The 27,991-nt window shown below is 40.3% G+C and overlaps 1 protein-coding gene across 2 annotated transcripts; it reads right to left on the minus strand.

The window, feature by feature from the left end:
• Nucleotides 1–833: 833 nt before the first annotated feature.
• On the minus strand, nt 834–27,978 carry tasp1 (taspase, threonine aspartase, 1). Of its 2 annotated transcripts, XM_085800741.1 has the most exons (14): nt 27,780–27,978; nt 26,839–27,043; nt 26,656–26,723; nt 25,323–25,391; nt 24,130–24,250; nt 23,359–23,443; nt 23,204–23,283; nt 22,971–23,077; nt 19,257–19,376; nt 17,702–17,780; nt 12,513–12,623; nt 10,055–10,162; nt 8,933–9,006; nt 834–2,090 (listed from the first exon to the last, which is right to left on the minus strand). In XM_085800741.1, the coding sequence occupies exons 2-14, from the start codon at nt 26,999–27,001 to the stop codon at nt 1,998–2,000; spliced, it is 1,278 nt and encodes a 425-aa protein (XP_085656867.1). In that variant the 5' UTR covers nt 27,002–27,043; nt 27,780–27,978; the 3' UTR covers nt 834–1,997. The 2 variants fall into 2 exon arrangements, with proteins under 2 accessions (XP_085656867.1, XP_085656868.1); XM_085800742.1 differs by lacking the exon at nt 12,513–12,623 and having other exon boundaries at nt 1,742–2,090.
• Nucleotides 27,979–27,991: the final 13 nt, after the last annotated feature.

Here is a 27,991-nt window from a genome sequence, read left to right on the forward strand (position 1 = left end):
GGGGTCAGGGGGCTGTGGAACAAAAACAAACACGCACAGCACCTCCCCGGCCAACCTTCTGCTGCTCCTCCTGACCTGTCAAATTCATTTTGCACGTTAGTGATGTCGAGAGACTGTGACATCTTACACCTGAGAGGGAAAGCAGCTGGAGAGCATCAATACTATCCCACAACCAGACCTGATGCGCTGACAGCGAGGCATCCCTCTCTTCAAACAGCGAATATATTTATCTTCTCCAACATCTCTATTGCACGTTCCTCTCAGACACAGTGGCCATGGTCCAGAGTCAGCAGCTGTGCAAACTCTTGCTCTTGAGAGTGATACAATTGATATAAATAACTGCTCCGTCTAATCAGAACCTTTAAAATTATATTAAAGAGGAATCAAATCATCACAAACACTGGAGAGTGAAAAAAAATATTGGTTTGGGGTTTTTAAATGAGAAGAAAAGCTGAAATGTCATAAACAGAAGCTCAGAAAAAGAACGTGTGTGTGTGTGTGTGGCAGAGATGCACATCACATTTTAAAAGCGACCAATTTTCCTCAAGATGCACAAACTTCATTCATTTCTCCTCTCAGAGTGAAATGTTTCTGTCCTCCTCGCAGAATTCTTTCTCCACTCCACTTACTGCCCAGCATGTAATTTATTCCCAGACTATACATTTTTGGCAGTCCACAGTTCAAATGATGATATTTATGCTGCCTGTCGGGGTTTACACACACACACACACAAACAAACACACTGCTCTCTGAATAGCAGTGCGTGTCTTTTTGTGGAAAAGGTACAGGAAGAACATGTCTCGTGTGATGGAGGCAAAAAGACAAAAGATAAATGTAGCAACATAGATTTTATTTACTTTCTGAGCACTGCAGACAGATGTGCACATATTTATCATTTCCATAGCTTATACCATTTTATATTAGTTGCATTTTCAAGTAAAGAATATTTGTGGAGACTCTTAGTAGTAACTGAATGAAACAGCGAAACCAGAGAAACGGATTATCCCAACAGAAGTATCAATTTAGGCCATTTCTCCTTTCAAGTACAATTCTCAACAGCACCATTTCATGGGCTTGATGCATAAATTAGTTCTTAGCTGTCTTTTTCAGCAAGAAAATACATGTCTCTGTCAGCGTGACAATACAAATATAAATTGTTATCTTAAAATGATGACTAACAGTCATGTTTGGCGGTGGGGTCCGATGCTGCTACCTGAGCACTATATATATAGTATATATATATATATGCCTGTCAATATATGCCTGTCAAAGAACAGAAAGTGGCTTACTGTAGATTTTGTACATGCAATATCTATGCATTCACATTTCAAAACAATCAAAGAAAAGCGTTCTATGGCTGAAATGATTATAAAATTCATCAAAGATGCACATGATGCTACATTATACAGTATGCTGGAGGATTAATAACAATGGACCTGCAGGAATACATGAATTCATAATTTTTTTGAGTAGCAGGCATTCCACATTCCACAAGGTGAAATCTGACATCTTCTTAAACATGAAAGTATTAAAGAACAAAATACCGTCTTGCGTTTGAAATTCCTCAAAGTTTGAAAATAGTCACATCTGTTGAGCGATACAAAAAGAAATAACATCCACCCTGTTTTCCTAAATCATAGCTTATATACAAAAGAGAGGATGTCACTTTTAGTTGGAAAAGAGTAACAAAGAAGAAATGGTGCATCAAGTCTAATCCAGGTGACACTGCAGAGCCTGGGGAGTTAGATTGGCATAGAGTACATGCTGGAGGCAGACAGTGGCAAAGGGAAGTCCTGTAAGTGCACTAAGTAGAAGCTAACACCCCTCCGTCCTTCCCGGACATCTCTTAACGCAGCTAAAGCTCATTTACTTCTGCCATCAAAAAGGTGGTGGCCTGTGAGGGTGCAGTACGTGCGAGTACGTTTGTGAGTGGGTGGAAGAGTACTGTATGTATTGGAGTATTGCTGAAGAAGCCCAGGAGAAGGGGCGGATGCGGCTCACTCCACTACGCTCATCAGTCGGCATACCCCTCCCTCGATGGCCAAAGACTGTCCAGGAACTGTTCCGGGTGGTAATCTGGATATGTGTGTCTGAAGGCAATAAAAAGAGCACACACAGGCCACACACACAATGAGAAAAACATCCAAGGAAACATGCACTTAAAGAAGCAGGACCACATGGGAAAAACATTAACAGGTTGCTAATCTCTGATTTTCACAATATATGTGGAGCAAATGTAAGAACATGAAGGTATGCACGATGATGGGATATGATCTTTATTATTGACTGTTAGTTCTGATAAAAAACTACAACAAGAGAATTTACACAATGCCCCTTTAATGTTTTTATTTCCTACAGTTCTGTGCATTGGGAATCTTTCTGTGCCAACACAGAGACACAAAGTGGCTGTGTTTTTTGTTGCAGCACTGATGTGAGTTAAACACAGCATCAAAATCTTAATTCCAGGGTGCTGAGTGGTCAAGTGGCTAGAGAACATCCCATGTTGGCACTGCCCGAAGCAGTGATGGCCAGTTCAACTCCTGACTGAGGCAGTCTTTACCGCATGTCTTCCCACAGTCTCTCTCCCTGCTTTCATCTTTCTCACTGTCCTGTCTAATAAAGGCATAAAATGGCTAAAAAAAATGACTAAAGAAAAATCTAAATTACTTGAGCCTAACCTTAAGAAAAGAATTCAACATTATGTGGAAACAAACTGCTGCCCTGGCTCTGATCAGGCTGACTGCTCCTCCCAATACTCCTGCTGTTAACAAGTAGCTCCACCTGGGAGACAGGACCGGGTGCTACTGTATCTGACACCAACAGCTCACTGGGGGCATTAAAGCTATACTTCAACGTGTCTGTAAATATCCGTTTCACCCAAGCCACTACAAGAGGAGATGATACAACGCTGATTAAGCCGTTCGGCTCCTCTAACACCTCGCTGTATTTTTCAGTATTTGTTCTTTTTGTATTTGGTGTCTTGGGCGACAAATTCTGCACTGGCGCAAAGGAAATAGCGCGTTCTACTCGGTTTTACCTGACAACGAGAAGGGAGGGAGCGCTGCTAGAAGCAACATGGCGGAGAACCCGAAGAAGCAACCAAGAGGTTCAGAAGTGGATCCTACGAAAAAGAAAAAGCCTTCCCGTTCAGCAGAAGGTCTGTTGGCCAAGAAAGAGAGTGACAAACGGTAGCGGTGGGGAGGGGAGGGGCGGGTTACACCGGGCCATACGCCATATTGAGGTGCCGGCCGTATCGTTGTAATAACGCAGAAATCCTCTAGGGGGCGATAGAAGTTACGCACTATAGCTTTAAGGCCACCTAAACACTGCAAAATTTTAACTGCTATCTTAGTAAATGGACATGTTTTTAAAACTATCCAAATCTCATTTCATTAAAACCATATAAAAGGGTGACAAATAAAATGCAAACTACAGAACATCCACAGGACTAACTGCTGCAGCATCATGAGGATACGCAGCTGAAGTATGAAGATGCCAAGTGAGCATTAATAGACAGAGAACACACTGGCTGTGTGTTGTGTTTGAGCGGAGACAGAGGGGACCAGTGAGAGGAGGAGGAGGAGGGCCGGGGGCAAACACAGCTGTGAGGACGGGAGTGATACTTCCACTGGGAGATCAAAGGTGACTGACTCTCCCTGCGCCAATAATGGCTGTCATCCTCCTTCCTCTCTCTCTCTCCCTCTGCACCGAGGGCCAGCGCTGGCTCCAGCCCTTCGGCGGTCCATCCACTTATCGACCAGACCACTGAACTGAGCCTGACATCACTCTTTCACTGGCAGGAGACTTCATCACCACTGGGCTTATTTTTGTGTCGGTCTGAACTCTGCGCCCCCCCGACACCCCGAGGGCAACTGCTGTCACTACAGAGGGACAACAGCCAGACAAGGACACGCACACATGGCAGCACTCTCAGGGGCTATTAGGCCTGCAGCAGCGCTCTCTGTGTTCATCCTCTCACCTTCATCTTCTGCAGATGAGATTAAAGAAAGGCCCTGTTTAAACTGTATTGAATGAAGGTCCATAGCCGAGTCATAGCAGACTAATGGTGACATGCTAAATGTTTTCCTTCTGATGTCCGGGGGGAGAGAGCTTCGCAATGTTCTTTTTAAATTCTTACCGCATTGAATACACAGCTGAAAACACACAACTAGGCACAATTAGTGGCCAGCTGTATGACTTCATGTATTTAGCAAGAAAACTGTTTCTGACAGTGACACCGATGCACCCTGAAAACCTCAGCCCCTTCATGAGACCTTCGCGCCATACGCCAAGACTTCTCGGTTTCAATCTGACAGAACGGAACAAGTTGAATGAGCGGGCAGGAGGAGTTTAAGGCTTACTAACCCGAGCGAGTGGGTAAACACGCCACCGCAGCGCTAACAGCATCGCGTGCCTTTTACAAACTGTGGCCCTGGTTCATGAGGGACACGGCAGTGAGGATGAGTTTTCCTCAGAAGTCACACAGCAGATGTCGTAACACTTCTATGACACCACATAGTCTGGTCAGCATCAGACAAATAACACCACAGCTTTATGTGTCAACACTAAAAAAACTAAATATTCACTGTTGTGTGTTTTTTTTTTCAACAATCACTCAGAATTGATGTTTGGATTGGAAAAGTTGCTGCGCTCTTCCCAATATGAAGTCAACCACATAAAATGCAGCTACTATTTGAAGATTAGTTTATACTGATTCTTAGCTCATCTGTCAGTGTTTACACAAGCAATGTAAAATCATTCTAACTTTAGTGGGACGGAAAAAAAGGAGCAAAGAAATGAAGAATTAAATGATAGTTGGGTTAGATCGACTGAAAAAACAAAACAAAAAACAAAGACACGCAAACCTACAGGGAGTCTGTTGTCAGCTTGTTACCCAGTGATTGAAGTGACCACATGACAGGACTACAGCTGAGTCAAAACATAACGTGAAAAAAACAGCACCATTGTATCTTTTAGAGAAAAACAACATTCTTCGGAGATATGAATGTGTTTAGGAGCTGGAGAAGCCACACATTAACACCACAGTGTAGGCCAACCGACTATTTTAGCTCTATGACTGCGCTGCCGTTTTTGTGTTGTGGTTTTGACATTCTTTTCTTTTAAAATAAAAAAAAACAATCATATGCTATTTATTCTCCACACGAGATGGATAATAAAAACAAAATGTGCCATAATAAAAAGCATTTTATCATTTAATGTACACAGCAGACAGTAACCAGAAGGGGTGAACTGCATGACATATGATTTTTTTTGACTAACCCTAAACCCTTACACAATTTGACCGGCAAAAGCTTTATAGTGCTAATGATGTCCAGCAAGGGGAGGGCGGAGCCACGGTGCCAGTCCTGTGGACCCTACACTTCTCTTTCATCTGTCTAATCAAGACAAACAATAGTCCAACTGTCCTTGAAAACACAGCTTGATGCTCTGATGTCCTAGCCAGTGCAGACACAGGTGAGTGTTTGAACAAAACCAGATGCTCTCCCTTTGCGGTTTTATATACATACTATACACACTGCTGCTATTTTACAGTAATGTCAAAAGGATTAGGACACAGATTCGACTTTCTCCAGAAACTAAACTACATCTGATTGAAAAGTACAATTCCACTACAGTCTGTCTGGAAAAATTGGCCTGACATCCAACGGATTTGTTTGACAGAGATGCAGCATGCTTCAGTTTTCTCCTGGAGTTTCACTGTCAGAAAAAATACATACAAACAAACCAGAGAAGCCGATGTGCTTCAATACGAATTCAGGCTGACCTCTGTCCTAAATACTCCCGCTCGCGTGTATCAGCCCTTTTATGTTCTTATCACAGAAAAGCAGTGGAAGATGGACTCCGACTGGCTGGTTAGAAACGCCCAGTGGGATGCTAATAGGAATGGGAGGAATGTCTGTGGAATAACAGCTGAGGCGCTGGATGGCTCTCTGGCGCTGTACGCTTTGCAATCTCTGTAACTCAGTGTGCTGCAAACTTGTACATGCTTGAATGTAAATAAATTATGCAGACATCAGTGGGGACACTAATCCACTACCAAGTGTTTATGACAGCACAATCAAGGAAGTCCTCGCTAGCAGAGCTGGTTCATTACAGCCCGTACTGCTGCGGCAGCATGGTCACCAGCATCGCTCCCAGTGAAGACTGCGATGATGACGGCAAGATGACAAAGACCTGAAACTTCTCAGGAGGACGCCAGGTGCCACATCCATGGCTCACAGATGACTTCCTACACACACAGCAGGTGTCATGACTGGAGGATAGGTTCTCATCTCTGACTTGTGAACACTGTGAGAGAAAGCAGATGCTCTGTTATAGTGTCCCCTCAATGAGCGATATATTGTAAATGAGCTGGGGCCGACTCTGTGCCCACCTGGGAAGTGATGGGTAAACCATAGTTTTGTCTGAGGGCATGAAGGAGAGAAGAGCCAGGGTCTCTGGCATGCAGATGGTGTGAGCCACAGAGGCAGCCTCAGCCCCACAACTAGCTGCTCCGTCTCTGACAGAGCAGTGTGGGGTTTGGTGAAGCAGCTGTGTTCTTGGCTGCAGTCTCCAATATCACTGTGTCACCACCACTAGTGCCCCCCTCCCAAGTGGATACCCCTATCACAGGGGATCCAGAAACCACTACTGACAGATGATTCCCCTGGATCTTACCCCAGTGGGAATGTTCATTTTATAAAGAACGTTGTGCATCTTAATGAAGTGATGCTGGGTGACTAGTTTGCCACATTAGAGGTGGTTACTTTAATGCCTCAGTGGTGCCCAGACCGAGATGTTTCAGCAGTTTAAATTTAGGGGAACAGCATGCAAGTGCGATGGATCGCTACTCTGCTCCTCCCCAGCTCTTCACACTATTTCTGTGAGGCTGTGAACAGAACAGCAGCTCCAACCACTGTGGCAAAACGTCTAAGGTCTCGTCCTCCAGTCTCCTTCCTGTGACAGCCCAAACAAAGCACATACCAATGGATATCTGTATTTGTCACCAGCAGAGGAGATATATAAATCCACTGTTGGTACCTACCAAAACTCCAAGTGTATATACATATAAGAATGTAAACAAAAACCACAACATACAAATAAATGCACAATTTTGGTGACTGAAAGCGCTCTGGACTGTATACAGTTCACTGTGTCCTGCTCAACACTTTGCAAGTGGCACAGGCGTGAAGGGAGAGCCTGCACGCTCACATTCCTCCACAGGGCCAAATACACAGAGCACATCTGACTAATATGCTAATTGATACTGATATCCCCAGTGGACATGGCTTTCACTAAACTTTACAGTGTTTTAGGACCAGGTAGGGCCGGAGAGGGGGAGGGACCAGAGGAGAATGAGTGAGGGAGAAGGGGAGGCGGGATGGAGGGGGAAAGACTTTGAAATCTGAACCAGGCTTGAACAACAGTGCCCTCTCTTCATACAGTGACAGCGATACATTGGACAAACAAATCAGTCTGAGCAGAGACTCCATTTAGAGCCAGGAGACCAGAGAATCTAGGTCCTGTTGCTAAAAAGACGCAGGCTGCTTTAAAAACGATTCATGTATTGCTAATAATCTTTACTAAGTTAGCATCATGAAACCAGCCTCACATATTAATGCAGCTATTTACTGACCAGAGAATGTAATGTCTACTTAAAAAACTTCAGCTAAGAGTTTCACTCCCATAATCCAAAAGCCAAGGTCACCAGCAGAATTCATACCAAACAAGACAGCAAGCACAGGTGGTGCAGGGGAAAATTCTTGCCTATGACCACAGGGACCTCGGGTTTATCTTGGATGTGCCTTCAAGTGACACAAAAGCCTCCGGTGTTGGCAGGAGGGAAGACTGGTGGTGACTGGTTTAGCACTTTCAGCTGCATTAGCAACTGTATTGGTTAGGAGGGAGTGTGATCTGATGGAGATAGCATGAACCTGCACATTACACCCCTCTGGCAAAGCCCATCACCAACAGGTGAGAAGCAGCAGCTGCTCCCTGTGCATCATATACTGTGTATGTCATAAAGCTGTCCACCGTGATGATGATTAGCTACAAATACCAGTTAACTGGGTAAGCAAATATATAATAAATGATTCCAGTGACAAAAATAAACCAAAACAGGCACACATATAAGTTAAAATGTCAGAGATGGAGAATTCAAAATGACAGAGGAATAAACAAATTAATTTTTAAATTTAAAAAGTTTTTAGTTCCGGGTGGATGGTGCAAAAAAGCCAAGAGCAATATTCTTAGGTGATTGAACTTGTAAATAAACAATGAGAAAGTAACAAACACACTGGCAGCCGCTGTCGAATCAAAATGAACAATCCGAAGTATAATAAGGAGTAAAGCAGATGCTCACACTCCTGAGAAGCATTCAATTAAACACCCTCTACAGTTTAATATTTATTGGCCACAAAGAGTGACCTGACCATTATTATTATTATTAATATTAGACATCCTAACATGAGTCATTCCTGGGAACTGTCAAACAACAGCCTACTTACTCTAACACACTTTTATTTATGCATTTAGAATTATATTACTGCAGTCTGGCAGAGTTTACAAATCTGTCATGTTTTTTAAACCTGGGTTTTTAATGATGTTTTTCCAATTATCATTATTCATGCTGGAAAATATGACGTGGGACTTCTTCATAAAAGTCAGATCTATGGCTTTAACTTTAAGTGAGAGACTGGGAGACAAACTAGAGCACATAAATTACCACACAAGCAGATTCAATTTTAAGCTGCTGGCTCTGGCCACTGATGCATAAATATTATACAGTGAATTTTACAAACTCTGTAATATGATCCAACAACCATGTGCTGTGTTAGGGTTTTGTTAATGAGGTAATGAAGGTCATATCCCAACCTCACCTCTCTATATTTGAAACTCAGCTCCAGACATTTTGCATAATTGGGAAGCTCACCTTTGCTTTACTATCTTGGGCAGACATGTAGCCAACACACATGCTCTCTGTGGTGTGACTCCATAGGAACTCCACTGTGAAAACATAGAGATAAAAAGGTTAATTACGAATATACATGGAAGTGTATTGATATAAATGTTACAGAGAGGGGTGGGGAGGGAACAGACTGTGTAGCTACAGTTCAGTGGCACAAAACAAACAGATAAACAGTCTTTCCGTCTGCCAGAGGAAGAAGTTTGGCAGGTGATTTGGTGTGCTTAACTGCAGTAAACGCTCGAGCATGCCCATTATTATGAAAATATAGGACTTGCGGTTGTGACATGACTGCAGAGGAAGGTAGAAGTTGTGGGTTGGATAAGAAACTCAATTACAGCAGCAAAAGGGATGTGGCTGACATGCTGTTTATTCTTGTAAATCAGCACAGAGCCCTTCGTAAGCGGAGGTAGCCCACAGTCTGCTCATGGGCTACGCTCCGTAAACAGCAACAAACAGGGTCTGTGCATCATAGTGAGAGCAGCATTTTGTAACATTTTATTATTCAAGATGACATAATGTATAATATAAATCATCATGTTTAATTTGAAATCAAGACATCATCCCCTCCTACACTGGGGAAATATCTGCTCTACTGCTCTACTGTCAGTGAACTTGAACTCATCCACTGGTTTTCTTTGGCGCTGAAGCTTCGATACACGTCATGTTAAAATTAACACAAAGGGCAAAGGTCCCTGGCAAGTCACATGGCTCCTTAAATTCCATGTCAGTAGGTTTGGGAAGGCGAGAAGCATTCTCAGAAGCTCCAGGTAGAGAAACCAGATCCACCAATACAATCAGCCAAACTGGGCCGTATTCAGAAGGCCTCCACTTGTCTGAAGATTAGTGGTTGATTCCATAGTGGGAGGTCCCTGTTTGAATCTGAGATGAAGGGTGTGAAACCAGAGCCTGATTGTGCAAGTTAAAACACAGACCACCCGCGAGGAAAGCCGCAGCGCCTCCTCCCCCTCCTCCTCCTGACTATCTCAGGAAGGATTTTTGAATATTAACAGAAAAAAATCTTTGTCCACCATCAACTGTAGCATGAACGTTCGAGCGTGATCGGGCCGGAGATGATTGATGTCTTACCCAATATACCCTGAATATTTTGAGATGGCTGCGCTTCCACACATCTGCAGCACCGCAAGACAATTACTCCACCCAAAACACGATCCTCACTGGCCAGAAAGGGTGAGCCTGGACACACAAAAGAAAACACAACACCTTACTTGACTAAAATGGCATAAATATGGAAAGAAATGGAAAGTTTCTCCTCAATCAATAACAAACTTTCAGTTCTTCTCTCGGACACGTTTAGCAAAGGATAACACACGAAAAGACTAGACAAACACAGCCCCATCAGATGGAGGTGATCTATGAGACAAAAATCCTTCCATTTGAGTTGTTTGCCTTTTTTGGCCAAGTTAAACAACTGTAAGCAATTATTCTATCTTGATGTATTTACTTTATTTAGCAGACTGTTAAATCTAAATATTTCACTCCATCTGTTTGGGCAAATGTTAGCCTATAATAGCTTGTTGACAAGTACTGTCATTTTTAACTTTCTGCAAGAATATTTCAAGACAACTATAAAAATACACTGTGTGAAGTGAGAACCTTTCCTGCTCCCTGACTTAACTTCATAAGAGGCAAACTTGAATGAGGTGTTGTCTATACTAAAAAAGTTGGATTGGCTGATTAGTGTGAGCAATAAAAGGGTTTGGGTTTGGAAAAGAACAAACTAAAAACAGCTCTGACATGTTTTGAAATGTCAGAGCAAGTAAAACAAAGGGGGAAAAAACAGGACCAATTGATGAAAATATTGTTGTGTCTGCATGCCATTGTTTCTCTGCCGCATTTCGCAGATTTTGGTTCCATGTTGTAATGTTCCCTTCACTCTATAAAACACTGTTTAAGTGTAGCTTGGACAACATTCACACAAAATCTTGGTATTGTTCTACATTTTAAAAAGGCTCTTGGTGTTTTTTTGTTATAATATTCAGTAACAGCTCAGACACACACTCACCAAGCACTTCATTAGACCATTAAACACCAAGCTAATATTGAGGCACAGCCTCAATTGTTTGAGATTCTGCTCCATGTTGACGTGATAACATTACATCATTTCTGCAAATTTGTCAGCTCCATGTTCAAACTATTTTCTCTCATCCCAAAGGTATTCTGCTGAATTCAGATCAGGGGAGGCCATTGAAGTTCATTTCATTCATGAAACCAGTCTGAGATGACTTTTGCTTTGTGACATGTAGCATTATTCAGAAGCATCTGTTAGAAGATGGTGAACTGGGGTTGAAACCGGATAAACCTGGTTCTATGTGTTGTTTGTTCAGAGGCAGAGTGGCAAAGTGTTGTTATCTGAGTTAATGTAGCATTTCTCTCGGCTCCACCCAGTCCGTCCCTTCTCCTCTAACCTCTAAATGTAAGTAAAAACAGACTGTTGTGTGTGACAGTCCTAGGGAGTCAGCAGCTTCACACATCCTCTAATCAGTCATTTATTCCAATGTTCACATGTTTGATGTGAACATTTACTGAAGCTCCTCACCTTTATCTGCATGATCTTATGCAGTGCCACATGGGTGGATAACTGCTTGAATCAGCAGGTACACTGGGGTTCTTGATTAAGTGCTCAGTGGTTGTATTTACCTGTTGTAGAGATGAGAGTTGTTCATCATCATCTTACCCGTGAAAATAAGCAAGTATGGGATTAAACTATCACTAAATACAGGTGTGTGTGTGTGTGTGTGTGTGTCTTTGGCAGGTGTACCAATACAATAATCTGGATATGACACAAACAGATCTAAAAGTACTGAAGGCATTGTAATTAAAAGATACTCTTCTATTTAGAGAACGTGACCCGGATGTATCATGGAAGTGAGTGAGTGGCCTCCACATCACAGACAGTCATCATTGCTCCTGCCAAGGCCGAATTTATGGAGCTTTGTTTAACTTAATGTGCACCTTGAAAGGAAACAAAGGAAGAATTAACTTCAAATTGACTTCATCCAGCCAGTCCAAATGTCTTGGTGTTACAGATGTCCAAGACAAAGCCAAATTGGGACGGACTTCTAAAGGAGGCCAGAAGAAGGCAGAAACCACCACATGTTTCCATGTGTCCTTTCTTCCTCTGCTGTCTTCTCTGAACTATCCAGTGGTCATTCACAGGCACAGCAAACACAGTTAACAAGACTTTCTAAAACTGACCACTTCAGAGAATATAGCAAGAAAAAAAATTACATCTTCACATGAACTTTCAACAAAACAACCAACAGCCACAAAATTATCTGTGGCTGTCAGCTTATAATGTGTGGAACATTTGAAGACCCTGTTTAAAGGGTGAAAAAGATCCATAAATCAAAAGCCGTCTCTTCTGATTCTATTATTTCCAATGTTTCCAGTTGTTAGCTAACCTTAGGTTATGCAACATCTGTTTGTTCATTTTACTCCCTCTGTGTGTAGCTTTTTCTTGCGAACACGTTCTTGGCTGTAAGCTCTATGTGTGTGAGAATCAGGCAACATGTGGTTGACTTACTGATGAACTTGTTTTGCATAGCGTCCAGCAGTGCTTGGTGGGCATCTTCAGACTGCATGGCAGCAGAGCATTCCCGTGCCAGCATGGTGCGAATTAGATGCTCTCCACAGCCTGGCAAAAGACACACAGACACGGCTGAACCTCGAACATTAACTTGTATTATTTCCCTTCTTTATTGCAAGCATCAGCCCCTCAATCACAACTGCATACGGTAGAGAGAGGTGTAGCACATGTAGTACACACCATTTACACCCAAAAATCTGAGGCACGTAAATAGAAAAAAAGTCTGACTTTTCAAACTTCAGTTGTGTATGGTATTAATCACATCTTGATTTATCCCATCTTGATATTTAAGTGAATTTTGAACAGACCAGTATGTACGAGCACTTCCTGATTAACATTTGTAATACTATGCTTTGATATTCAAAACCTATTAAAAAGATCATCTTTTTCCAATGCATCTTATTAGGTTTCATAATGGAAAATATTGCAAAATGAAAGGATTTGATTTTTCAACTCATACAACACATCTATGCTACTGCAGTCATTTTGGCACCTTCCTCTCAGTGTAATTAACTTTTATTATTTCAGGTCAAGTTGACAGGCCCTCGGGGCTGCCAAGTGCAGCTGCCTTGCTCAAGGGCACACTGACAGTAATTGCCAAAGGAGGGTTTAGGTTTCACATTCAGCTCTCCTGCCCAGATTCCCAGCTGGTCTGGGAATTTGAAATAGCAACCATCCAGTATGAAGTCCACCTCTCTAAACTCTGTGCTGGCTCACTGCACAACTGCACAACTGCAGTGTGTGTGTGTGCATACCTGCAACATTTATGCATCAATTTCATGTTTATTAGACTGATATTTATTTGTAATTATAAGATGTATTTTAGGGACAAGATGTTCACAATTAGGCTTCATTGGCCAAACACCAAAAAGATGTGTGGATTAAAAAAGAAACTATTTTTATGCTGGTTAAGAATGGGGAGTCAAAACTTGAAAGTGGTGGGATGTAAGTGACTTCATGCCAAATGTAACACTAACTATTTTATCTTAACTTCAAACAATACACAAAACAATGCTACAGTGTAAAAGTTATGTCTAAACTCATTTAAAGCAAAAATGCCAGTGAGTGTGCTCCAGTGGACTCTAAGAACCTGAATCAGTCTGATGCTCTTATTCTGCAAGTGGTACATAGAAAGCTCCATGGAGAGAAAAAGCATTTAACCAAACCAGGAACCATAAAAAGTGTGGGCAGCTTCTACAAATGTCTCACCTTGCCCTCTCCCACTTCCAAGTCAAAACACAGCAGGTGTGCTTTTTTATATCTCAGATAATGTGCTATGTAATGCTGAAAGGACTAACATTAAAAACCAAAACCTCGCTGTTGCTAGGGAAGTGACAGATAATAAATGTATACTGCAGGCTTATAGAATGATCTTTCTCAAAGACAAGAAATCTAAAAGTAAAAATAAAAGACATCTGGCAAAGGGTCCTGTGAGAACCCATAAAGACTTGTTGTTTCTGTAAACACAAATCAAGGACTCATAAAATGTCAGGTAACTACAACAAAACTGAATGCAGTTTTGTAACCGTGGAGAACAGATGCCTGGAGCAATTTTAAGTTCTCATTTAATGAGAGCAGAATGTCCGACTGGCCAGGTACCGTGTTTACCATGACCAACGTTGTCTCGGGAGAACTTGGTATTATGGCAGCACAAACACATCTGAGCTGGAAGTGCAGTGAAAAAGTCCAGACCAAAGGCAACGGAAGAGAAATGTAAAAATAAAGAGGCCAACAAGCAGAGATACTGTATGTGACAGCCAACAGCTCCATGAGTAAACACTGAAGTTAATGGGCTGTTCTCTGACTGGCCACAGCAAAGAAAAGGCCAGATGAAGCAGTCAAAGCATATAAAACACCGACCCACATGAGCTGCACATTACAAAACAGACTAGAATGAGTGGTGGGAGGGAGGGAGGGCAGATGGGCAAAGTGGTGGTGAGGCGAATGAAAGAAGGAGTGACACATAGGGTGAGGATCATACTCCACGTGTCAGGATGAAAATGATTGTTTTTCAGTTTCTTTTGATGGGAATGCCTTTCATGTTAGGAAATTAAAAACAGGTGCTGCACTGGAACACACATTATGTTCCCCATACCCATAAGGAAATCATCTTTTTTTTTTTTTGCAACATCAAAGCCAAAAGCCACAATATAGGAAGAGAGGATGAGGTGAAAATACTTACAGAGGAATATCTACACTTCATCTACTATATAATATAATTGATGAGCAACAGACTACTTACAAAGGCAGTGGTCTTATGCTGCTTGTTTAGTGTAATGCTGTACATACAGGAGAGATCAGTTCAACTCAGGCCTTACTTATCACCTTCACACTGCAGACCACAAGAAAGTGACAGATCTTTACTACATTGTTATCTTCACGGAATGCAATTTACTATTTACAATATCACAATTTACTTCAGTCTGTGTCAAACCTCCTGAATGTAAACATATAAAAATGGTAGGCTGCCATTTTTGTTTAAATAAAATGAGCCAGAGAACGTCCATAGATTGAGAGGCAGATATTTTTCTGGGCCTTCAAAACAGTACACGGTATTTTTGGCAAGTCAGAAGACCAGTTGTTATTATGGTACAAAATCCTATAACCCTATTATAGCTTAGACTAAATAATAGGTTTGGTGTGACTGCTTTTGTTGAAACACATGCCAAGATTTCTCACTGATTGCTCATCATTTAAACAGACAAGCTTTATGGTGCAAAATGTTGCTTATATTAGCGGTCCAAGTACATATGACTCAAACTTCAGCCTGTCTGATCAAATCAGCTCATCTGCACTGAGATGCATTAAGCTTCAGATCCACATCAAAAGGTTTTAATGTACCCCAGAAGCTATGTCACAAACGTCTACACATCTTAAAGAAGTGGGCTAATATACCGTAGCCTCGCTGCCTCGCATACAAAAACATACAGCGCAAAACCAGCAACACTGCTTTCAGCTGAAAGAAAAATTATTTTTGGATACACTAAAGCATGGTTGTAGACACTGTATACAAACGTTTAAGAAGAAAGCAACTTGTTTTTGCTTCCAGAGTGATCCTGGGAGCAAAGGATGCCTTTGTCTAATTAACTCTCTGTATTAGTGCTGGAAGACACAGACTCCATGATCTGTGTGTGCTGCAGTGCCCGCAGAATATGGGTGGAAGGAGGAAGGTGGCTGCTGTTATTTCTCCTTGTCGACTTGTAATGCTGAATATTTTGAAAAAATCACACACTTCACAAGGCTCTTACTGCTATAATTTCCCTTTTTCTGAGACAGATGGAAGGGAAGGCTACGTTTTAGGCATTACAAGCACAACCATATGCTTTTTCTATGCCTTGATTATGTACTGTATGTACCCTCGCCCATTCTCCCCTGTATCATTTTTCATTTCATTACAAGCCTCTATCTTTAAACACAAGTAAATCCCGGCTGAATTTGCTGGATACATTTACTATCTAATGAAGTCTCAAAAGTATGGAAGCCCTAGAAGGCAAGCAAACATTTTTCTTTTTGCCAAGATGACTTTTGACTATTTTTTTCTTCATCTGTAAAAACACCACAGGGAAGCAAGTGATTTTTTTTTTTTTTACTAAGAAAGAACTATTAATCAAGACCACAGGTAGATGAGATTAAAAAGAAATCCATGGAATCACTTTCAAAATTAAGTTAGAGTTAGACTTGGGTTGTGGTGCACTTCACCCTCTTATTGCTGAAATCATAATGACAAAAAGAAACAGAAAAAATGCACGAATACTATGTTTTATTTGAATATTATTCCTATTTTTTTTCTTTCTTTCTTTTTTTTAAGATAACAGATGAAAAGTTGAACATAACGAAATTACAAACTTGTGTTTCAGAGCACTTTTTTCACAGATGAAAAATTAGCTTGCCTGTTATCGCTTCCATACAAAAAGTAGACTTAAGGGTAAAGGTAAAAATATCTTCTTAAATGTATAAATAATTTCTGTATCTGTGAATATATCTTCAAATTTATGAGTTTACTTTATACTTTGCCTTACAAGGACTTCTTTGAATATGAGCTTTAAAAAATGTCCTGTGTGATGAATGTGATACTTTAAAATGTAAGTTGGCCTGGGCTATCGAAAGAGTTCTGATTGATCATTACTACTGCTTAAAAGGGCAACCCAGTAAGACTGCCAGTTGGCTTAGCTCAGCTTTTCCGCATGAGGAGAAACAATAGCAACCACCTACTTCCTCCCGTCCTCCCCCTGAAGCTGACACGGCAGAAAGAAAGAGCAGTAAGTGACAGTTGACGGCTATAAATCATTACTATCACACAGTGTGTCTGAGGTGGGAGGGTAGTGAGGTGAATATCAGAGGCTGTCTACAAATGAAACAAGTGACACTGCAGAGGATCTGAGTTAATTGCTTACTATACATGTACTGTAAGAAGGTTAACAATTTACTTTGTCTTTTTCAAGTAAAACATCTGTTTACTGTAAAACTACTGTAAAACAGTCAACAATGCCTCGACGCAGCAAAAAACAGAAGCTCGAAGTATCCTGTAAAATCTGCATGACGTTTAAATTTGTATGTTTAATTTGACAAAAAGTTTTGATTATATTCAGATTTAAAGCTCCAGAACTGGCTCAAGTTTAGCCATTTTAGAAATATATTTAAACATAAATAATAACACATGTGACAAAGGAAGAAAAACACTGCATGTACTGCAGAAATATACTATCTGGATCGAGATAACAGCACTTGAATGTTGCAAATGTACCATCTTCTGCTGCACTCCCAGCAGCAGTTCTCCTTCTGTGATATCTACAGCAGGTGTCCCATGTCAAATGTCACTGCAAATCCAAAGAGCTTTGCAATGCACCTGGCATGCAGCTGACTAACAAAGAGCAGGGGCTGATGACTCAATCATCGGAGGAAGTGACTGATGAGGATCATGCCGCAGGAATGGTTGGAGGTCATTGGAAAGTATTATCAGGCTTTTTGAAGCTTGACTCACTGAGGCTAAATATGAGGCTCACATTAAACATCTATTTCTGATTCGTATAATCTCCATGACAAAGGGCAGGCTGGTGGTAAACATGAGTGGGAAAAGTCACATACACACAACTGGGAAATTTGTAGGAGAATGTGATGTAGTATACCTGAGGTACTCACTGCTGTAGAGTAAGGGTTCATATTACAAGCATTTTCAGCCCAGCAGCCACATCCGTAATGAGCAGCCTGAGAAAAGAGAGAGCATTTTAAATACATGACCGTTTGTTATTGTTTTAGTTTGCGATATCTGTGTTTAACCAGTACTGTAAATACTGTGAATTCTCAAATAAAGACTGAGAGTAAAACTTACTCATGTACAAATAAAATCCTTAAAAGCCTAGAGTAAACGCTGAGGTGGTCATTTCAGCCTAATTTACATTTCCACATCATTAACTACATTTGAACAGCATGCCATACACGCTACTCTTGCTCTCAGCCTCAGGTTTTTTAAAAGTGTTAATGAGGTTAAGGCAGTAAATCCTATCGGTTCATTCATTCCACTCAGCCCTCATTGTTAAGTTGTTGATTTTTTCTTCCAGTTAAGCTGCTGTTAATGCAAACTCATAACTTCCTGCAGCTGCCACAACGTAAAAGACTTCCAGCGCAGAAATGTTTTACTGGGGTTGCTGAGTTTGCATCACCATTAAAAAAAAAAAAATGGGGCACACAACATGAGGATGATCAGAGTGAATTCTACTGTGGCAGATAAAAGGAGGGGAAGCTAAACTTAAGCTGTGTTAATTACATCAAACAGCAGCAATGTTCGAAAAACACAGCAAAGGGAAAATAAAGCTGGTGGGCTTCTTTGGTAACAGATGTTCACTGGCAAATCTTATCTGCTGCTTTCAGTCTGTCTAAAGCTGCACCAATGAATTAATTTTGGCCACTAAAAAGCATAAAACACTCCAGAACACACAGCCCCGGCACATTATCACCTAAATAAATCATTAGCATTATTGTGTTTGCAAGAAATTGCCAATAATCTTCTCACTGGCATTGTGTTTATGGCCACTTCAGGACAAGCCACATACCAAGCTTTCTTTTTTTTTTAAAGCTTGTTTGACAACACTTAACACTTGCTTGTATAATGATAAAGTTCTGTCTGCATGCACGTCACCCCAGGGTTCATTTGCGTTCTGAGTCTGCTTTCTCTGGCACACCTTGTACAGTGTGATTCCCACAGACAGCTGCTGAAATTACCCAAATCCCCTGTGGTTTATATGTTGTGAACTTCCCACTTCCCAGTAAGACAAATATATGGTGTGGCCTTTTATGGTTTCCACCAGTACAGTATGTGCCGCTACCTGAAACTGTCTTTTATTTCTCGGCTTAAAAAATCTGCCTGAGGAAAACAGTAGCCAAAAAGTAGAGAAAGGTATGGCAGCATGCTTTTGTTCCCTGCAGCATATCACTGGAATTTAACAGAACCCATATATATATATATACATAGAGAATATATAGAAGAGATTATACATTATGTTACTAAAACCTACTTAATTTCAAGAAAAAAGCACACCCTGACATATAATCATTACAAATTTCCATTAATAATGGTCTAAAACAAAGGTCTGATTCAACTTTTAGTGACATAATAATGTATAATTCAATAAGGTTGTGAATAAAGACGTGGACAGTAGATGGGTGAGAAGAGGGTCTGCCTACCTGACCAACCCTGCCGGAGTGTTTCATGGCCAGGCCTCCACTGGACACGGCTGCAGCTACATTCCCTTCCAGGTCCACCACCACGGCTCCCACGGTGTCGAGACACCCTGAACCATTTTCCTACATCACAGTGAGTGGAGGAGTCACATGAAGACAAAAACAATGAATCTATACAAAGAGATCATTTCAAATGAGAAATGTTGTCATGTGGAAATTCAGGCAAAATACAGGGGCAGAAATCCAAATGTTCACATCATCATCTTTGACCAAGGACAGATTACAAACTATAAATACTGCCTGGTTGTTGTTTGTCTCCACCAATCATTCAAGTTGCAAGAAATAATTTCACAATTGCCATTTCTTTACCTAAGTCACAGCATTGAATAATAGTGAGAGCTATTTATGCAGAACATTATGATGTCAAGTTGTGAAGTCGACCTTTGACCACTAAGATGTCACTAGTATGGTGGTTTATCCAATCAGACTTTTGTGTGAAATTATAATGAGCAAACAAATCCATCAGTTGTGGTCAAAAGGTCATATTGACCTTTGACCACCAAATTCTTATCAGTTCATCCTTGAGTCCAAGTTAACATGTGCACCAGATGTAATGAAATTCTCTCCAGCCGCTCCTGATAAATTACATTCACTAGAATGGGACACACATGAGGTCATAGTGACCTTGACTTTTGACCACAAAAAACAAAATCACTTCACTCTTGAGTCCATGGGAACATTTCTACCTCATTTGTGGTAATTCCCTTAAGGCGTTACTGAGATATCGTGTTAGTGAGATGAGACAGACAGACGGACAAACAACCTGAAAACATAATGCCTCCAGCGCTGAGTGACGCCAGCATTGAGGAATAATCAAGGCTGTGCTGCATGAATTTCTGTGTCACTCTTACTTGCCCTTCATATTTCGGCAAAGAATGTACGTTTGTGATTTCAATCAGCTGTTTCCCTTCCCTGATTGCAGTTTGCTTTGGAAGTGACTTCTTTGTGAACCATCATGACTCAGACTACATGATAAATTCAGCTCTACAGAGTAAATATGCAAAATGGCATCGTGTTACATGATCAGAGCTCGTCTCCTACCAGTAACTGAAGTAGTTCATTGAACCTTGGACTAAAGACGCAGAGTAAAAACAAAGCTGCAGCATTTCTCATCTGTCTTATGCACTCCTAAATCAGTCCTGTCTCTAAGATTTTGAGGCCAAATAGAACCAGAGCCAGACATTTCGAAATGCTACAAAGACCATCTTGTCACTCCCTATCAGTGTCCTTAAATAAAAAAATAAACAGCAAATAATGACTGTGAAACTTAAGGGCATCTTTGGAATTAAAATGATATTTTTTAAATTTTCCCAAACAATACACCATCACAAGACAGGTGCCTATATTGCACTGGAAAAGAGTGGAAAGATTTTATTGCTTGGCAAAAAGACAGAGGGAAATAAAAGAACCCTGCATATGATGATTTAAACCAGATTTACTGCAGTATGGTTTTTTTTTTTGTTGCTAAATCCACAAGTCAGCAATTCATGATTAAAAAAATTGGTTATTTCCGCTTGTAAAAATGAAACATAAGGTAGATGCCAGTGTCCTGTTATATGATCTAAAACTCTGAGCACATAGGCACCGTGTGAACACAGTCTCAGTATTAGTCCTGTCCAATTCAGTGTGAACTCAACAACACAAGTGGTCACATTAATACTGTAGGGTCAAGCAGTTCTTTATAAACAAGTCACTGACAGATGAGACCAGAGGCCGAGTCAGACCTCAAACCCTCATTTGGCAAACTTGTCATTTGACACAAAAATCAATCATATATTACTTGAACATGCCTAAATCAACAAACAGTCCATCTCAATTGTTAGTCTGTATCATTAATACTGGATTGATGTGACTGAACTAAATAAACAATATTGCTGTACAAAAACAGCTCCAATGAAGCATTAAGGGCTGTGGCCGTTGGTGCGTTTTACTCCATTTAACACAACTCACATCAGAACCAAGACAAACTTGCCCTCCCTTTTCTGTGCTGCCGCCACTGCTCGTGACTTCAGTGCAGAGTGAGCCGACTCAGCCGCTTTCACCTCAGCTCATCATCAGGCCACTCTCCACCTCTGTTGCTCAGGGCACTGAAACCTAGCACTACCTCTTCTGAGAACTGTCTCTATCTGTGCAACTGAGTAATGCCATATCTGTCAAAACACATACGGAGTCTACTTGATCTTTTTTTTTTAGCCTGGACCAGCAGCACTTCTCTGAAAGGCTGTCACCGAGTCAGTGAACTGAGTTTGCGATGAACTTGCACCATTGGTCACTAACTGCCATGCTAATTAGCATATTTCAGTAACATTTCACAACTTTCCCATCTGGCTTTAGCTACTTTCCATTGCAGCAGTTCCTCTAAAATACTAGCTTTTGACCTCCTCTGGTTAAATTCAATCTGGTGCTTTATTTTCTCATACAAAGCTTAACATCTGGTTTAGAACCTGCCAAATGAACTCCATGCATCATAAAACCAACTGAGCATCCAAATTTCATCATTAATAAACGCTTCTATAGATCGACTGATGCCCCAGTCATGATGAATTTTGAGTGAGGCATGTGTCCCTCTAACTTTCTCCATTCTTACCTTTGTAGTCTAATATTATGTAACGAACGTTTGAACAAGTAATAACTCTGGCTTCCTCCCAGAACACCATCCACATAGGAATTTGTTGCATTCCAGGGTTATTATTGCATTTAGTGCAGTAAGGATCAGTCCAGAGGTGCAAATCCCCCACGTTTGCTTAAAGAACTATTACTTGGTTTGCAGCAGTTATCTTTCAACTTTACTATAGTTTGAGATTGAAGCTGTTCTTGTAAAGAGCAGCAGAGGAATTAGATGAGTATTCCATCTCATCTGATATGTCTGTATTTTCTGAATGGGATTAAGTCAAAGCTTTTTTCTTTTTCTTTTTTTCTTTCTTTTGTTTGTCCAAGCAGCCAAGTTTAAGACTAAAGACTATAGGTTTACTCAACATGCTGCTATTTGCTAACCACTTGTACAGAACATTTTGCGTTGCCTCTGGTTTGATGGTCAGGTGACAGCCCAAAATCAGCAGGAAAAACTGGGTCCATTGTCACTGAGGTGCTGCCGTTGAGAAGGAATTGACTTAAAGCGGCAGTTCAATATTTTGGCAAATGTGCCTATTGCCATAATCCCTATAGTTTTAGGGGTAGATTCATTACCTTTAATTGTAGGTGCAAACTGTTTTTAGATCGGAGGGGCAGAGACGTGAGCTGCTCAGCTAATGCGGAGGGCCGCTGTACTTTCCCCTTTCCCTCATCAAACTCATCAAATACACAATCCAACAACTCCAAAACGTCACGTGGGCAAGTTGTGACCTGCACATTCACCACGCTATGAGATAATAATGTAACATTACGAGACAGAGAAACTACATCCAGACACGGCTGCTGGGCGGAGTGATTTCAAAACGCAAGTAGTTCCAAGTATTTCCTTCATATATATGTTATTATTTCATGGCGTGGCAAATGTGCAAGTCATAACTTCTTCACGAGAGCAGCTCTGCCCTGCCGATCTAAAAATAGCTTGCACCGACAATTAAAGGTAATGAACCTTCCTCTAATTTGTGAAAATGTTGAACTATCCTTTAATGCAGTTAAAGTAAGCACTCCTACGAACAGTGTAGTACTCACATTTTCACTTGATTGTCTCCTTTTCTTTGTCTGATTATGTCCTGTGTCCATTTTCTCTGCCAGCTCCATCTTTCTCTTGTTCCTCTTGTACGCAGATAAACTGAACTCTGCGTGTGACAAAATATTCCTTTCTACTGCATCTACATAACGTCATGATTCTTTAAACAGATTTTCAGCTACAAAAAATGCATTTCTTCAGAGACTTATTTGAGAATCAGTGCAGTAGTACTCACTGGTGGCCATTTTCTCTGAAGGGCATGGTGGTATTCCATGGCTGACGGCCCAGTCATGCGCTCCTCGCCCCACTAAAAAGCTAATGAAAAAAAAAAAATTAACAAGTGGATACAGTCACATTATTACAACATTAATTAATAACCATGATAATCACCAGGGTGGTATTCTGCCAGCTGATAGTTTCCCTTTCTGTGCTTCACTCAGTAGACGGTTTGCAACTAAGACTGGGTTCTTAATACCTGAAGGAAAAGTGAGAATTATCCAAGGGCTAGCAGTTCATTTCAAGTGCTTTATTATCATTTAGAACACGGCTCTCTTGAATACTCGATTCTGATTGGTCAATCACCAATATTCTGCGGTATTTATTTCTCGATAGACCACTGCGGAGAGGACCACTGCTAGGGACTCAATAGCAACGGCCGACTGGAGGAGCAATCAGTGAATCCAATCTCTTTTGATCAATATTTTCTGTTACGTTATTGAATGATTTAGTTGTAGGCCATGTTCTAAGCGGGATAATGTATAGTTGGTCGGTTGTTAATAGAGAAATAAAATAAATAAAATAATTTAAATGAGAAAACAGCAGTCGTTAAAAGACTAAATCAGGAATCTTTCGGTGGCCTGTTGAGTTTCATTGTGCAGGTGAACTGAATTTGATTTGTTTGGAATAAATCCAAAATTAATTTGGTAAAAGGCATCAAGGAAAACTAATCCCGAGTGTGGCATTTGAATTAATGAATGACATTTATTTATTTACTCAATTAATGGTTGACCTACAGGTAAAAACTGAAAGGAATCAAGTCTAAATCACTAAAACATATAACAGAGACTTGGCCCATTGCATTTACATTCAGTTGACTGAACTACATACGTCACAACAACATAGAAGTGTTACACTAAAATCAAAACATGTGTAGTAACTTACCACTGATAGCTCCTACAGCTCCATAATGCAGCGACTTCCCATCCATGATACTCGCATCACATTCAATTTCTCCTGACAAATTAAGGTTGGATCCCATGCCCGCGTTTGTAAAAGGAGAATCCTGAGAACAGTTGAGACATGCAGATGCTACAATTGAACTTTATTTGCAATAAGCCATGATGTCGATGCTAAACGAAAGCCATTCCTTCGCAGATAGTTAAAACAATAACCTTTTATGATCCTAAATCTGAATTGCATTTTTGTTCAAGATAAAAAATTTTTTTTAAAACATTACAAATTGTAATTACTACTTTTTTTATATAATCACTGATATCATTTTCAGGTTCCCTGGGTGCAGACACTGCACAGATTTACACTGAACAAAAATATAAACATTTTATTTTGGCCAGCCTAATGCACACCTGTGCAATAATCATGCTGTCTAATCAGCATCTTGATATGCCATAACAATATTTGAGAGAAATAGACCTTTTGTGCACATAGAAAAAGTTTTAGATCTTTGAGTTCAGCTCATGAAAAATGAGAGCAAAAACAAAAGTGTTGCATTTATATTTTTTGTTCAGTGTATATGGTTAAAGGGACAACGAGGAGTTTTGGAAAGTGCGCACGGTGAAATTCTTGGACCGGCGCAAGACGGAGGAAAACTAAAACATTTGCCAAGTAAATTTTCGTTGATCAAGAATGAAAGTTGGAGGTTCGAAGACGATCAGATACCGTCGTAGTTCCGACCGTAAATGGTGATTCAGCAGCGTTATTCCCATGACCTGCCGGGCAGCGTCCAAGTAGGAAATGCTGGACGAGCCGACCACTAAATAATAATAACAAAATAACTAAAGACAAAATGATATATTTATCGAAAATGGACCCATTAACAAGTGTGGGTAACGTAGATTCATCCACATTAATATGAGACTTTTTCATAACCAAATACAAACTCCTCGTTGTCCCTTTAAAAAAAAATTGCACTGTACCTCTCTGTACATGTTCATCCATGTAAAGTAAACACATACAAACGTCACATCAGTTTGTCATTCTTGCATACATTTTGGTTGTTGTTTTTTTAGTTCAAACCAAGCTTAAAATAATTGTTCTGTATATGTATCGGTAGTGTTTAGGGGGAAAAAAAGTTAATAATGGTTTATATTGTCAAACCTGGTTCACAATCAACTCACCTCAAGTTCAACCAGTGCTGCTGCCACTGCTTCCACTGCAAGAGCCCCTGCTTTGAGCTGGTCCACAGCCTGTAACAGACAGATTGAGACATCTTTTTGAAAACAAAACTTTCCTGTCAAAACTCCAGATACACCTTCATGTTCATTTTGGCTTCTTCCATTACGTTCTTTCACCTAAGTCAGTATTTAACACTAAGATACTACATGGACAGAAATGATTTATCTTAACTTTTTCCATCAGACTTACTTGTTGTTGTTATTCTCTGGCCCCTACAAACACACAACTACTACCTTTATTTCCTGCCATTAAACAAATACAACAAAATGTTTAAAAAGTTGTTTTCGCAATTGTCCTTAGAAAATTAAGTAGATTTAAGCTTCAGCAAAAGCTCACACTGGGAGATAAATTTATTTCAAAGCAAGATTGACAGCATTGGAGTTGTTTTTAAGTGTTTTAAGGATGGAAGGAACTTGAAACTACGGAAGGAACAATGAATAAAATTAAAGTGAAGTAAATTTTGAGAACCTGCTTTAGAGTGCCAAAGAACAAAGAGGTCCTTCCAAAAGCAAAATGACTTTAATACAGCCAAATGAAAACTGGAAGGACTTCAAACCAAGAACCGTGGAGTGCTTGAGTGGTACAGCCAATACACAAATTGGAATCCCATTGAAAATGTACAGAATGACATCTGTTCACAGATGCCCCTCATCCATCATTTGCAAAACATTTGCTGCATGTGTCAAGAAAAACTATACCCTTTCCAAAGACACTGGACCCATTGATAAAACAAGAACAGACCACATCTGTGTGTAAAAATGTAGCAGAGAAAAGTTAAACACACTTCAGAATCAAGCAGTTTTCAATTACCAACCGGTTGCGACACCTGACTCGATTTTAAGGTCAGAGCAAGTAAATCAACTATCTGGGTAGTCTTCATTGATTGGATGAAGGCATATTCATTTTCTCTCTCACATAGAAACATTTGATGCATGGGTCACAGCAGAATTCTTTGGTAACGGGACATTATTAACACCAACATGCGTTTCATTATTATGAAATACATGTATTTAAATATGGATGTAATTGACAAAAGCACGGAACAGCTACTTTATTTTTGACAGATGTCATTTTGTCCTGTTGCTCTGAATTCAGAAATGATCCTTCATCAAATAATATGAAAAGTGAAATTATTGTGGTTGAAATGAATCAAACTTTACTAACATTCAATTTAGAAAACAACAGATCGTGTGCACAAGGAGTGCAAAGTTATGTTCCTCTGTTCCACACATACACATACAAATTACAATGGTGATACTCATAAAGTAAACTTACGCGCTGGCAAGCTCTTTTGCACACATGCTTGTACTCCTTTGCTTTAGACTCAGAATGGTATCCTGCTCCTGAAAGTAAAGAATGGGAACGTGTTGAACCATTTATAAAGTGACGATAGACAGAAGGATTTTAACTAGCCTATTTGACTTCAGTCTACTTGTTTATGAGGGTGAGCATAATTACCTGCATGCACTAAGACAAATCCACCAACACCTTTTGTTTTTTGAGGCTTGCTTGATTCCTGTTTTTTGGACCATGCGTTGAGCAGGGGAGAGGAGGGTTGCTGCTCTTCAGCAGAATTCATTAGACTTTCCATAACCCCTGCATAACTTGACAAGCCTATCATGGCCTATCAGACAGAGGTAAGAAAATCATTTTCATGGCACACCTATGACAGAAAAGGAAATACAAAAATAAGTCACGGATATTTTTCATGTACAACATAAAAAGAGGTTGTTTTTAGTAGTATATGGTTGGATAAAGTACAAAGCTATACACAAAATAGGGCTGCACCGTATGCAAAGAAAATCTTTTTTTTTTTATATGAGCAGAAATTGTGATTTGAAATATGTAGCATATTTGTGATTTCAGTTGAAATTTGTGCTTTTCATTTTAACTTACAAAATATAAAAGTGATGATATGATTGTTTGGGGGATCTTATCAAACCAACATGTCCCTTTACATCATGTTTGGTTTGTTGTTTGTTGTGTTGGCCAGGTCTTCTCTGTAGCAACACAACACGTATGGTAGTAACAATGCACAACATTGTTGTGACACATTAATCAAAAAACTTGCTACTCATGCGATTTGGATATTGGCGTTAATTCAAGCTTGCACCAAACACTGTTTATTTCAACTTCAATGGTATCATCCATCTCGTTAACGTATTAGCTATGACGTTATCAACTTCTCAAACAGTTCCTGTTGTCAATGCACCGTTAGACGTGTCCAGTTAAAGTCTGCGCTAGTAAACACACCTTACTTGATTTCTGTTAGGCTTTTATTTAACGAGTAAACTGTGTTAATACAGTCAGTCAAATGAGTTATTTCAAGTCAAGCGAACAGTGCTGTCGTTAGCTTGTTAGCTAACTGCTCGCTTATCAACAAAACAAGCTCAACTTACACTTTGCGGTCCTCTCCTGTCAGCGACACAACTGCCCACTAACCACGACGTGATCCGACATGTGTTAAATGCAGGCGAACAGTAGCTGGACTCATAAATCTAACTAAGACAAACTTTGCTGTCTCTCACTTTCAGCCCACTCTGCTATCCATAGCTAGTTAGCTACAGCGTACACAAGTACTTCCTGGTTCAGATACACGTTGCTAAGGAAG

The sequence above is a fragment of the Trachurus japonicus genome, chromosome 15 (genome assembly GCF_045865225.1).
Source record: "Trachurus japonicus isolate A0001 chromosome 15, Traja_1.0".
Taxonomy (NCBI): domain Eukaryota; kingdom Metazoa; phylum Chordata; class Actinopteri; order Carangiformes; family Carangidae; genus Trachurus; species Trachurus japonicus.